Source organism: Phyllostomus discolor, chromosome 2, assembly GCF_004126475.2.
Source record: "Phyllostomus discolor isolate MPI-MPIP mPhyDis1 chromosome 2, mPhyDis1.pri.v3, whole genome shotgun sequence".
Classification (NCBI taxonomy): domain Eukaryota; kingdom Metazoa; phylum Chordata; class Mammalia; order Chiroptera; family Phyllostomidae; genus Phyllostomus; species Phyllostomus discolor.
Genome location: NC_040904.2, coordinates 101,374,213 through 101,389,067, shown reverse-complemented (window position 1 = coordinate 101,389,067; position 14,855 = coordinate 101,374,213). Strand labels below are relative to the sequence as shown.

Sequence of the window (14,855 nt, the reverse complement as noted above, 5' to 3'; positions counted from 1 at the left end):
CATCATCCCAAAAGGTACCCTGAGTCCCCCCTTCCAAGTCAGTCCCACCCCCACTTGCAAGCCTAGGCCACCACTGATCTGTCTTCTTTCATTAGAAGTAGAATATCATAAATGGAACCATACAGTATGAACTCGTATTTCTTTTCAGTCTGGATATTTTTTCCTCCAAGGAACAGATCCTTTCCACAAATCCTATCTAGCCTTCAAGGCTCATCCTGAATGACATTTTTAATTTTCTTCCTTACTTCAAATCCTAACCTGAACAGTACTATAGTGTTTCATCTTCACAGCAGGTAGGTAGATAAAATCGCATGAGTATGAATTTTTTGAGTCAAAAATTTCACCTTGTCCATTAATAATCAGTTATTTGTTTACTAAGTCACATGTCTAAGTTATCTCATTAGACATCTTTCATATTTCTTTTGCCATGTTTACTTGGCAAGTTTTGCATCTGAGCACCTAATTTCCAGCATTGTAATCTAGCATAAAAGGTAAGGTGGAGTGGGAAACAATTTCACCCTTAAAAGCAACGGTAAAGAATCTTTAAATTGAGAGTTACTGACACATAGAAAAGCAACATAAGTTACAAAAAATGGAGATATTTCCCCCAAAGAGAACATTGTTCTTTTTTTCAGAGTTTTTGAAGAAGAAACTAATAGCTTCCTTAAAAAAGAAAGTATAAGAAATTATACTGAGATTATAAATCAGTATAATATGCTTCTAAATTATTTTATTTGAGGAAGAATATGAGGAAAAAGAATGAATGAAGGAGGAAAGAAAAGAAAAAAGCTAATAAAATAACTTAAACATAGAGGATAATATACAAACACAAAAAGACTGACAGGTTCACAAAGAACACTAAACATTGAGGAAGACATATAATAAAAGAGGTATAGCCCTGGCTAGGTAGCTCAGTTGGTTAGAACATTGTCCCAATATACCAAGGTTGTAGGTTCCATCCCTGGTCAGGGTACATATGAGAATCAACCAGTGAATGCATAAGTGTGTCAATGAATAAAAAAAAAAATTAAGAAAAGAGTTACAAAATTGTATAATATGCACACACTTAGATGGTCACATATTTTATTATCTTTTATGTGGTAAAATTTCCATCTTGTGGCCTTTTAGGATATTTCTTCTAAAGGATTTTAAAGTCAAACTATTGCTTAGTATAAGCATAAATGGGAATCCACCTTGGCATGGGTCAATTGAATTAAACCAAAGACTAGGGACTACAAACCTTTCCCACTCCACTCTTGTCTACAATTTCCACCTCTTACACATGGAATCAGTTCTTAGCACAGAGGGCAAGTGGTGTGGGAGGCACAAAGCACCCCATTCACACAGATAATGAGGAAGAGTTCACACAGATAAGGAGCCTATTGCTTCTTGCCCACTTCCTGTGCTGAGTGTAGGGAAAATCCTAGATCAATTCCCTTCTCTAACCTCAGCCCTATTTTCTGGCTCCATCTTCTCTATCTCCTTTGGTTCTCACCCCAGTTCACCTCCCCTCTCCCAGCCCCCAACAGTATAAGCAATTTCTGGCAAGATCAATTTTGTTTGGCTTCTATTTTTGCCATGGTTCTGTCACCATGCATACCTGTTTTTTGTCTACTGAATGGTCTGTGTAAGGTAGAGGAAAGTAGGAAGTATGTCTGGTGCACAGTCATCCTGATAGAAGGAAGAGACAGTTCTATACTGACTTACATGATGTCCCATTCAATTTGATTGTTGGGCGTGTGACCCAAGATCTTCCAATCAGAGCCCAGAATATCCAGTTGCAATGTTTGTTTCAAGGTTGAACAATTCTCTGAAAAAAACTCTAGGTAGTGTTGTCAGGTCAAATCAACTAGACTGCTACTTATCCACTCACTTATTCTACACATATTCAGGTGTCAGGTGTTCTGGACACAGTGCTGAACAATACAAACATGGTTCCTGCTCTCATGAAGTTTAGAGTAGTACAACAGAGAACTCAGTGTGAAGAGGAAGCTGACAAGCAGCATGAGGAGGGCTTGGGGATCGCTGTGGGGGTCAAGAGGAAATTGCATCTTGTATGCTCATAAATTACCTGTTAGTGTTACTTTTAAGGCATATGAGTTGGCTTGTTGATTAATTTTAGGGGGGTTAGGTCAACAAAAGAAAATTATAATTGACCTTACTATTTCAGCCAAATGACGAGCTGTGGAAGCTTAAGCTGGGTATATAAATGGCAAAAACAAGGAAGAAAGAATGGTCAGAAAGTGTGTGTGTGGGTATATGATTTGAAAAGGCTTTTTCAGGAGAAAGTGAATTTTGGAAGAGTTAAAAGTTTGTGGTGGACAATGACAGAGGAGACAAAAATTGATGGCTCTTTGGGTGTGGGATAGTGTCTTAGCAAAAATTCTATGCCAAAAGTAATTGGTGTTTTGTGTGGAGATGCTAGAAAGATTGGCTTATAAGGGAGAGAAGTCAGGGTGGAATTCCAGACTGAGATTCTTGGATTATATTGTATAGATTGTAGGGGTGACAGATTTCCATGCAGGTCTTAATAATGAGTGTTGATAAGAATTGGTTAATAAGAATTGCTGGTTTATATTCTGAGACATGGCCAAGAACTTAAATTCTGGAAGGCCCACCCAACTGCCTGGAGTCCTAAGGATCAAAGGAGACTTACAGCAAGTACTCATCACATTTTGGCTAATGCCTGCATGTTATTCCTCCTCAGAACTCTGACCTTGTTTTCCTGTTTCCTCTTCTGGATGAATTGTGCCAGACTGTGTGTCAGTCAGGAGATCACAGCTTTACCTGTATGAGGGTCAGCTGAGGTGTCTGTGTAGTAGGCACTTTATTTTGGCTGCTTTGCGTCTCTTTTCTCCTCCTTTTGGTAATAGCATCCTGAATTTAACTTGGGGGATCCATTCCCTGCCTCACTCTCACTCTATGGAGTTTGGGAGGACTCCACTCCTAGCTTCAGGGATGAATCTGTGGCCCTGGACTGGTCAATTGATGTGAAGTGTGGGATTTTTACAGGAGATCCTGGGAAGTAAGGAGTTTATGAACCTAAAGCTTCTGCAAAGGTTGAAAACTGTTAATCCTGAGGAATAAGTAACAGAGAGTTGGAGATGAAAACATCTATTGTACTTGGAATGCTTCTGAGATTTTCAGTGTTATGAGCTACTAATAATGTTCCTTCTTCTGTTTAAGCAGGTTGGTTTGAGTTTTCTATAGTATGCAACTAAAAGTCCCTATTTGATGATAGCCTGATTCTTGCTTTTTTTCTATGTCCAGGCTTTGATCTTGACCATCTGCATCTTATTTCCTTGTGTGGGAGAAGATCCACCAAAGAACAGAACTGTCAAGTTACCCACTGGAAGCCTCTTTTCCCTTCAACCCCACCCTGGTTCGATAGGCTTTCAAAGACTGGGTTCCTCTTTCCAGAGGAAATGTAAAGGAAGAGAGAAAAGACAATAGTATTTACTCAAAGACTGTCCCTTCATTACTTCTTAAAACTTCACAACTTAGCCTCCTGGCTGCTGAAGTCTTTTTGGTCTTTGACCTTCATTACAGTTCCTCTTTCTTTGACAGGATTGAGGGTGTGGGTGGGGTGAGTGCAGTGCAAGGAAGGAAACTTTAAGGACCTCATAGAGATTAGAAACTTTAGCCAACAATGATGCCTGAGTGAGATTTTTCCCACACCAGAACAACTAAATACTTGTAGGTCCTGACTCATTCTGCCAAGTCTGGATAGTCACTCCTTATCCCCTGAGAATCTCTAAAATAACTGACACAGGTTGTACATTCTCGGTTTCTTGGTCTCTTTCCCTAAGGGTCTCTGGTGGTTGGGTTCTGTATACAAAGCTATTTTAGTTGTTTTTGCCTAACTGATTAATTGATTAGAGGCATATTGAAATCCGACTAGAATAATCTCCATCTGTTTAGAGCTTAAAAATGTACCGATTGGGTTTACATATATCATCTCATTTCATCTTCAGAAGAACCTAGAGTGGAAAGTTGTCTAGAGCTTAGGGTAATTTTACAGAAAAAGAGACTGCCTTAGAGCAGCAGCTTGCCTAAGTAGATGCAGTTAGAAAATTCGGGAGCTAGAGCTGAAAGCTACATGTTGGGTCATTCAATTAAATTGGGGGATTCCCTCCTCCCCCTCCTATCATTCAGTCTCTCCCCTGGTCAGCCCGGAACTAAGAAAAATACAAGAGGAGTGTAAAACATGATCTGATTAAAAAATCAGGGTACATTTATCTATCAACAGACACCTAGGTTGCTTCCATATCTTGGCTATTGTAAATAATGCCACAATGAACACAAAAGTGCATATATATATTTTTGAATTGGTGTTTTGTTTTCTTCAAATAAAGAAGATGTGCTAGATAATTATATACAATGAAATATTACTCAGCAATAAAAAAAGAATGAAATCCTGACATCCGCGATAACATGGACAGTCCCAGAGAACATTATGCTAAGTGAACTGAGTCAGACAGAAAAAGACAAATATAGTATGGTTTCACTTATATGTGGAATATTAAAAGAAAAACAGACAAACAAAAATCGACTCACAGACACAGAGATCAAATTTATGGTTGCCACAGGTCGGGGAAGTGGAGGGATGGGTGAGAGGTGAAGGGGAATATAGATGATTACTAGTGTGGTGATCACATTGTAAGGTAGAACCACTATATTATATACCTGAAACTAATATGATATTGTGTACAACTATACTGAAATAAAAATAAAACAAAACAAAAGATAAAAATCAAGATATATATGTAAGATATGAATGGCTATGTAAGATGTGAGGCCAGACTTTTATCTTCAGTTCTATAAAATGAAAAGATTAGGATCTCTCTCTTATGTGTTACTAAAAAAATACAAACACTAGACTAAACTAAAAAATGAGTGTTGGAATTCCATTTAAGTTCTGATTATTTTCTATTGTAACTATTTTAATGCTTATTTTTGAAATATCCAATATCAAATCATTTTCAGGCAAGTTGTTTCTGTGTCTTTGATTTGCTTGTGTCCTAAGCTTAGCTGGCCTGTTGGGTGGTCCAGCACATTATCTTTTGAGTATTATAATGGTAACAGTGGTGACTGTACATGGTAACACTAGCTTTATGTCTGATGGCATACGGAACATAATAGATACTCAACAAATAATTGTTATTCACAATGAAACAGTGTCTTTAACTTAAAGCATTAGAAAAACATCCTCCACTCAGTACTAACTCTGTCTCAGGATATTAAAAATCTTTTAGAGGACATACTCTAGTGATGTTCTGAACCACTAGGGTAAAGAACAGTGGACCTAAGGCTTTAAACAGATAATAAAATTAAATTACTATCAGTTGTTCAGAAGTCAGTTGGTCAGATGTTTGAAAGGGCAATTTGAATCCAAAGCTACATTTAGTGACCTTATTTAGAGCTTGTCTTTTTTAGGTTACCACTTTATCTGTCTTGCCTGAGTCAGTCCAAGTCTGCTTTATTACAAGGAGAACTGCTATCTAGGTGAAGGATGTACCTGCCAAGCCTCAACCTTCTTGATGTCAGCACAGGAACCATTGGTGAAGAGCCCTCTCCCAGGTAAGCAGGTATATATATCTTGCAGGGCATGAGCAATGGAGTAGACTGCTAAGTAGACATTGTAGGATATCCGTAAGTGTGTATAATCCATGTAAGGGGTCTCAACACTGCTGATGTTCTCATCCCCTGTACAGAGCGGTCGGAAGGAAGTAGAGCTGTTGCTTGTCTGGCCACCACCTTGACCTCTCAGAAAGGTGTCCATGGGTGAAGGTCCTTTAGCACCTTCTTGGAGGTGGCAGTTAAATGTTTCTTCCCAAAATTCCTTGGCAAAACCATTGTGGACAGACTTCCTGGGATGGACTTTCTGCAAGAATTCCCGGAAACCTGGGATCTGCCCAGCCTTCAGAGCAAATCCGATGGTGCCTCCAACCACATGGAAGTACTCCGGCATGGCGATCAAAGAAGAGCTGGCCCAGGCCTCACTGGCCAGCCAGATCCTGCCTGTGATATTGCGCTGAACAATCTCCTTGATGAGAGGTTCAAGGTCTGGGCCACTGGAGAAAACGACGATGACTTTGGCTGTGGAATTCTGGATTACCTCTACTACGTGCTGGATCTCTTCTTCATCAGAGTACTGGGAGATGAGCTCGCTGAAGTCAATGCAGATGTCCCTCTCCTCAGCTTCTTCTCGGAACTTCTCGATCCCTGGCCGGCCATAGTCATCATCAGCAGCAATGGTGCCCACCCAGTTCCAGCGGAAGTACTCGATAATATCTGCCATGGCAGTGGCCTGGTGTTCATCGTTGGGAATGGTACGGAGGAAGGACTTGAATTGATTTTTATTGCTGAGGAGTCTGCTGGAGGAGGCATAACTGACCTGGAAAGAATATAGAACATAATGAATGAATGAGGGAGGTGCTAGGTGAGCCTCAAGGCTACGTGGAGGTGGTTTGTGGAGCATTGATGAACATAATTTATCAAAGGTGTCAAAGGTGTCAAAGGTATCATGCAGACACAATAAAAGTGTGGAGACAGCTAGACTCTGTTCCTTCCCAGTGTGAATATCCAAGCACCTGTCTATCAGGGAGCATTCTAATGCCCAGTGGGTGGGCCTTCACAATTCTACCCTCAAATACGGGTCTGGCCATAAAGTCAATCCAACAAGAGTAGGATCTATTTATTCTTTCAAGGAGAGTGTATTTGCACTGTTCCCTAGTTTCTCCTAACCTTCTCTGTACTGCCTCATGGGTTATAATATACCCATGTACGCATCTTCTGACTGTTGGGTCCTGGTTCTAGTCTGAACATTTCAGCTTCCCCTTTACTGTGATGAATGCTCTGTCCATGACTCACTTCTGGAAGGTATAGGTTCCCTTTGGGTTGTGAACCTAAATCTCTTTAGAAGAGCCCCAAGGGGTTCCCCTTTCCTAGTCTGCCTAGTTTCTCTCTTCCCATCTGTTTCCAGTTTCCAGCTCTTCACTCTCTTCTCTCCCACATCCCCCCTCTGGTTTCCCCACACTACTTTAGATAAAAGTACCCTCAATTGCAGTCATTTCTAAGAACTGTTTATCTTTTAGGCTCAATTAGCCATTAGGTTTATGAGGCTCAATTCTCTTGCACCGCAGTAACAATGGCATACATCATTAAATGTAGCCAGAAAAGCATCCTTTCCTTTCCTGGTTTCTCAGTGGGTTCAAGCGATGGGCTTTTGATGTGAGTCTCTAAAACCTAGAGAGGCTGAAGAGGAACCTCGGAGGAGCTGCCTTGCTGTGTTTCCACTTTCTTAGACATTGCCAGCTCTACATTTGAGCATGGGTGTGGGCCACCAAGGGAAGAAAACTTCACCCTTGACAATATAAGATCATTTCCTGAAGAAGTATCTGAATATCGTGTAAAGCATTTCTTCATACAGAGCTCAACTTTTCTGTCCCCCATTGTGGCAAACATAGAAGTTGGAGTCAATGGAAGAGACTGACCCGCCCTGGGAGGGGATACTCTGACCATCCTCAGCCCTGCCCAGCCATCCCAAACTTTGAGGGAATCAGTATCTTAGCAGGCTGTGGCCCATCTGTAGCACTCCTGTGTGTCCAAAGCACCAGTTAGGAAGTTCTGAGTTACTGGATCATTTCTTTTGAAGAGCAAAGCATTTTTATACTCCATGGAATTTCTTCTCAGTAATGAGGGATGTTTAATATCACTTGTTCTCCAGTTATCTAGACAGATTTTAAAACTTCTTAAGAACACAAAATTAAAGATATTTGAGGGAATGCCTTTTTCAATATTTATCACCAATTGAAACAATTTCTACATTCAGTGTTTTAAAATGAATTTTTCCAATATGTTCCTTCTTATTATGAACAATTTTTATACCAGAGACATAAAATTCATTGATCCATGAAAGAACTGGGCCAACCTTGCTAAGGGACAGGCATTTTTTTAATTGTTGGTGTTTGTTTTTTTTTAAGAATTTTGAATTTGGAAGTTACAATATGAACTTGACAATTTTTTTTCTTTGATCAGAATAAGCCCCTTCTTGCTCTACTCTGGGAGTTAATGAGGTAGTTAGATAAAATAATTTGTTGAGATTTTATTGTTTTTAAGAAAGCTCTACTTATAGACCCAACCAGTAAGTAGGCTCCCGAATCAGGGTTTTGCAAATGAAAAACCTAGTTGGGCATTTTGTAAATCCATCCATTATTACTTACTTCCTGGTTGTTTGAAAAGTGGGCCAAAAATAGTTTTTAAAGGGATAAAAATAAAAAACAAAAAATATCCCCCTATGTGTTTGTTTCTCTTAAAGAATGCATTCACATTTGTCCAGTTTGGCGGTAGACACCACCTTGTACCCTCTCCCCCTAAAAAACCCTTAAAAACACACAACATTTTTTTTATTGTAAAAGGGGAGAGTTTCATGGGTGATTCAGAAAACTGTCCTAACCACAATTACGACAGTTAGAATCGTCTAGCTCGTCTGCTTGTTTCATCCACTTGGTGGCGCGAGTGGCCTAGGAATGCCACTGACCCCGCCCAGCAGAGCAGCCTTTCCCAGCTCTGCCACCCGTTTGAACTGCCCTGGACAACTAAATAAAAAGCATTTATTAAAAAAAAAAAAAAAAAAAAAAAAAAAAAAAAAAAAAAAGAATGGCTTTGGGAGCTTTCAAAATTCCCAGTTCCCAAGCTTCATCTCATATCAATGAAACCAGGATATCTGGGGAATAAGACCCAGGCGTCAGTATTTTTAAAACTCCCCAACTGATTCCAACGTGCAGACACAGCAGAGAGCCATTGCTGGGGACACGCTGATGATACCCATGCAGTGACAGATGGTTACTAGGCTTAGTGTAGTGATCACATTGTAAGGTATATAAATGTAGAACCACTATATTGTATACCTGAAACTAATATAGTATTGTATAGCAACTACACTTAAATAAAAACAAAATAAAACAAAACAAGAAAGAAATATCAAGGTACATATGTAAGACATGAATGACTCTGTAAGATGCAAGGCCAGACTTTTATCTTCAGAAGTTCTGTAAAATGAAAAGATTATGATTTCCCTCTTAGGTATAATTAAAAAAATACAAAACTAGACTAAACTATAAAATGAGTGTTAGAATTCCACTTAAGTTCTCATTACGTTCTATTGTGACTGTTTCTGTCACTGATAACCATTCTAGTCTTCTTAGCACTTTTAAAATTTAAATTCAGTTCAACGTTATCTTTCATTCAAACAAAAAATTAAAATCTTCCCCTTCATGTTCTCTCTTGATGATAATAACATCTTATACCTGTTAGTCATGGGATAACTGTGCATTGAAAATAATACTGCACAATATTCCAAATGTACAAAATGCACATTTGCATTTTGCCCCACACATTCACTGTTGTGGGCTTTGTTAGATCATTTTTAGCCCAAAAGTTATAGAGCCAGGGCTTCCCCGTGGGAAACACCTTTAATTCCCTGAAGTAAGGATTCGGGAAATGATGACAAGACTTTCTCAGTTGTCACGTGTATATAAAAGGATAATGGCTATCACCAAGCAAACAAAGACCTCACAACATAGAAATGTGAATTTATCAAGGGGGTTTCATAAATTTTAAGTATTGGACATCAAAAAAATAAATTTAAATTTGATTGGTTAAATGTGATTTATAATTTAATTTAAAAACTGATATAAGGAATGTATCACAATTGAGCTGACTCTCCCATCCGTGGACATTTAGGTTGTTTCCAATTTTTCGCTGTTATAAAGTGAGGTCATAGACCTATAAATACTAACATGAAAAAAGCTTTGCTTTATAGTGTTAAGGGGGAAAATCAGGTTATAAAATGGCATTTAGAGTTTGCTGGGGGTGTTTTGGTGAAAAAATATGCAACTTTGAACAAATGTTTATAAAAGCACTTGCTTCAGTGAATGTGCAATTCACTGAAAATGCAGAGGTCTCCCCACCTAGGTTGAGTTCCTGCAAGGTAGAGTCTGCTTCTTCATGTGCACTCTATAAATAGTTGTTGAATGAAATAGAATATTTTCTAGTTCTAGAATGTGCAACATAGTAACTAAATTCCTGTTTTGTGAGAAAATATGCTTTGCTTCCCTCTGAGCTAAATTTTCAACCAGATGGTTGATAGTTGGAGCTGTTTAAGGGAATGGGATTAGGGACATATTTGGGGTTTGAAATAATGGATTTACATCATATGGTCTCATTTCTTTTAGTAAAGGCAGAAAAATGGTCATTTGTTAAAGGAATAGAGTGGGAAATAAAGTACTGAACACTTTGGGAAAAAAGTTTTATGCAAGGTATAAAATAAATAAGTAAAAGGTATACACAAAGTTTTATATAAAGTATATTTAAATGAATTTTTGAAGAGTTGTGAAGGTCTAGTTGATGTTGACATTGGGGGTCTTAGAAATCCCAAATGGTCATGACCCAGTGTCCCAGCTCATTTAAAGGTCGTTTGTGCCCATGTAAAGCCAGAGAGAGGAAAAGAGCAAACTGTTTGGACGGGGCGGCGGGGGGGGGCACGGCAGTCCTCCGAGCCTGGTTCTCCCGGCCCCAGCCCATGGTGCCCTAATCTCAGAAGGCCTGGGTACCTGCGGAATGTAGAAGAGCCCCAGCAGGTTCGCCACTGCCGTGGAGATGCCGGAGCCAGTGGCCCCCACCACAGCAATGGTAGAGGGGATGTGCTGTGAGCAGTTGCAGAACTCATCAAGGTTCAAAGAATCAATTTTGTTCTGGGCCACAAAACTCAGGGTGGCCTCCAAGGCTTTGGAAACGGTATTGCAAGTGTCGAATATCCTGTATCCCAGTGTCATGTTGGGGAGAAGGACCGGGCTGCTGTTTATCTCCTCTATGGCAAATATCATGGCTTGTAACCAGCGAAACCCCCGGAAATTATACCTGGAAGAAAGAAGAAGTGGAAGAAAAGTAAGGACTGGGCGAAGTTGGGTTGGAACCCTGGCTCTGTTAATTTCTGGTTTCACAAGAGTGTGTTCTCTGAGACTCAAGGTCCTCTCTGTAAATGGGGATGACACCTTCATAGAGTGGCTGCAAACAGGAGGTAATTATACAAAATTTTCTGCATGGTGCTTCACAGAGTTAGGGAGCAATGAGAATGGAGACTGTTATTAGCCTCATGCAGCAAAGAATTTGAATTAGCTGATGTGAGATACTTTAGTAAATTCAGAGATTTAAAAAGAAGGAGGACTAGGGAAAATAAAAATAGATTAGGATTTTAACATGTGAGAGACCAAGAATAACCTTCGATTTGCAAGGTCATAAATTTAGAGCATGACAGTTGTGGAGGTCAAAGGGGAAAGGAAAACAAGTAATCTCATCTTTCTAAACAAACAAACAAATAGTATGTACAGGAAGACTGTTCAAAAACTGGTTGTTTCTCGGTGTTGGAATCTGAGTTTTTAAATTGTGTGCTTTTGACTTATTTATATTTTCTATTTTAAAAACTGAGCATGGATTGCTTTCTAAAGAACGTGATTTTAAACAAAAATCAAGCAAATTAACACAGAGAAATAGGATCTGTGACATAGTTTTACTCCCCGAGGACTTGGCTCAGAGTGAGGGCTTGATAAATGTGCTGAATCAGTGTACCAGGTTCTCTCTTTGCATCGTGGGTTGTCCTGCTTGAACTCAATGACAGGCAGTGAGAAACACAATCTGTTCTACCCACTGTATCATTTAGGGTCCTAATGGCCCTGATCTAACTTTTAATGCGATCTTTTCTCTTAGTCCTTTTCTTTATATTTCTAGTATTTAATCATATATTTAAAACCTACAAAGTTACTAAGAGATAGAGAATTTTTATTACATAAAACATCTTTACTGCTAAATTAATTTTGTTATCTTTGTTTAATATAATTAAAAACATATATTATTTAAGGCCAAGCTTCTTTCTTAATCTTATGTGGCACATGCACAACTGCCCGGCAGGGAACAACATACAGGGCATTTGTCACATGGGCTCTGTGAAGGATACCATCAGGATCAGTGAAATTCTACAGTTAGTTTTTCTGCATTCATAAGAAAAATGTGTATTTAATTTGTGAGCTCTCATTAGAACTGAAACAGAAATCTAGTTTTGTTGGAATGATCCTAGTTTTAATTTTCATTTTCCAGCTTCTAGGAAGACCAGGACAGTGCCGCATCACTTTGGAAGTTGCAGACCTCATAAAGAAAGTGTTATTCTCTGTTAGAAGATGGGTCAAGACTTGGGGTGCAGTAATGGACCCTGATGTCCAGATTAAGAAAGGTGGCATACAGCCCACTGGGCTCTGCAAATCCTATTGGAGGGAATTGTACCTAGTTTATGGATTTTTCTACTCAGCATCACTGACATTTTACTTTTGGAAGAAATTCTTTTAAAAAGTTGGGGGTGAGGAAATAATAAGTTTCAGCATGATTTCAAATCACCACTTTTGAAAAGAGAGAACGAAGTCTGAAAAATTTGTTTTTGGGTTTGGTATGGCTTGACTCCATCCACCAGAAGAGAAGAGACTCTTCAACTTGGCTCCTTTCCTTACCTGATACATTCCACAGACTCTGGCCTTGACTTTAGATCTTGATCTTTGGCTGCTACTCCAAAATGAATAGGAAAGAGTCCCCCAAGGATAATGTCCCCTTTCTTCTGGGCTCGCTGGTCGGGCCCGTAGGCAGAAGTGTGCCAGGTAAATGCCAAGAGGATCAAACAGCCGCTATAAAGCCCCATAGTTGTTTTCTCTCCAGAGAGAGAGACAAGAAGTGCTCGAGGTTTGGGGACCCCAGGAACGTTCCCCCTTGGTGCAGTTCACTCCCTGTGGTGGGGGCACATGTCTACAGAGCAATTAATAACAGAATGGAAGTCATGGCGTATGAATTCCCAGTTTTGCCTTCTTCACTGTGGACTAGTGAGGTGGATGGCTCTTTAGTCTTTAGATGCCACATCATGTAGAGACTGTCTGTGATGCTTTCTAAAAGAAGAGAGAAACAAAGTGAATTCAACTAAGCCTAAATCCCATCTTGTTATGATGACTGCAACAGGGAGCTCAGGATTTCTATTTAGAGAGGCTGAAGGGTAGCAGGTGGGGAAGGCTTGGCTCTGTGTCTCATTTTTATGGCACTTCATATAAGATATAGAAAGCTTTAATTGCTCATGTGGGAGAAGGACTGTGTTCAGCTGTAAGGGCCACGTTTTAAAGAGACCACTGGTAAGCTAAGGCCTCCCCGAAGTTGCCACTGGATTTTTATTCATTTATTCTTCCATGTAAATAATGTATAGAATTGGCATTCCTTGTAGAATAATAATATTAATTATACTTTATTCAGTAATACGTTCTTATAGAAAATATAGAATGAGTCATATTTAAGTTTAAATCTGACTTTAAATTGAACAAAAATGACAGAAAAGGCCACATATTCTTTACTTATTATGGTAGGCCCCCTCCCTTTTTTGTGCCTCCTCATCACAGATCCCTGATTACAATTTGTCATATTATACTCCATAAACCTTTAAAGAATAGTTTTTGAAAAGGACTCATTTAAATTAAGGGTCTGGTTATGTTCTACAGAGCTCACCAGCTGGATCCAGGGAAAGTCCTGCTTTGGCACGGCCATCCTAGTAGGAACTTGCTGCTTTTCCTGCCATATCATCCCCTCTGTGGATGCATGTTGCACATTGATGTCCCCTAACTGAACTGCCTCTCCTGAGTTTCTGGCCCAAGCCTCCAACCATCAGCAAGACATTTCCACTTGAATGTCCCACAGGAGCTTCCAACCTAAAATCTCTAAACTCACCTTCCTCCCAAACTTGTCCCTCCCTCACCATTTTCTCTCAGCAAATGATATGCCATCCACAAAGACACAAAATAAGAAGTCATCCTTGCCTCCTCTCTCTTCTCATCATTGTCCTTCATATTCAAACAAGCACCAGGTATCATAGATTCTACTTCCTCAACCTCTCTGCAATCCAGCCACTCCTTCCCATTTCCAAGGCCATCTGAAGTCCACCACATTTCTTGCATGGATTTCTGTAAGTATTCCTTAACTGGCCTCCCTTTCTATAGTTTTTCCCTTGGCAATCCACTGTTGCAAATCTTTGGATGCCATGGTTTGAAGCATAGTCTCTGGAGTTAAGCCTGGCTTTGAATCACAGTTCCACTATTTTCTAACATATGATCTTGGGCAACTCACTTAACCTCTGGGATCTTGATAAAATAATGCACAGAGATCCATTAGCACAGCTTAAAGAGTAAACTTTCAGAAAATGACAACTGTATGAGTACTTTTCCAGCCTCACTCTTGCTAGTCTTGCCTTTGAACTCCACATTCCAGCCATAGTGAACTTTCTTCAGATTTTCAAATATACCAGGCTTCTTTTAAATCCCCACAGGCCTCATACATGCTGATCCCCCTCTTGGTTCCTCTGGCCTAAACTTTGGAAAATAACTGCTTATCTTTGAGCTTTCAGATGCCCATAACTTTGGAGGCATGGCTGAGGGGTGGCAGGTGGGGAAGGCATGGTGAATTGTGGGGTCTTTGAATAAATGGAGACAGAACTCTGAGGTGGACACAGTTTTGGGCCAAAGTGAACCTACTGCCTGGGGAGTGGAACACAGACTGGATCCCACCTGTGCCAACACCTCAGATGTGCAGTAAGCAACTTATAGCACTCTTCAAGGAAGCCTTTCCTGAACCCTCAGAGCAGGTGGGTCTACCTGTTATAATCTTTTACATCTTGGGTCGTGGAGTTCCCTTCTTGAAAGATTCATTACATTTATTATAATTATGTGCATAAAGGTCTGATTCCAGAGCCCATGCTCTTAATCATTGTCATAGGCTTC

General features: G+C 39.8%; 1 protein-coding gene across 1 annotated transcript in view; it reads right to left on the bottom strand.

The window, feature by feature from the left end:
• The window catches only part of CASR (calcium sensing receptor), a 109,378-nt gene that overhangs the window by 34,783 nt on the left and 59,740 nt on the right, over window positions 1–14,855 (bottom strand). Inside the window, exons 2-4 of the mRNA XM_028505254.2 lie at window positions 12,561–12,986; window positions 10,617–10,923; window positions 5,519–6,397 (exon numbers count right to left, since the gene is read on the bottom strand). Coding sequence (XP_028361055.1) covers window positions 5,519–6,397; window positions 10,617–10,923; window positions 12,561–12,745 — 1,371 coding nt within the window. The 5' untranslated portion in view covers window positions 12,746–12,986. The remainder of the gene's footprint in view (window positions 1–5,518; window positions 6,398–10,616; window positions 10,924–12,560; window positions 12,987–14,855) is intronic.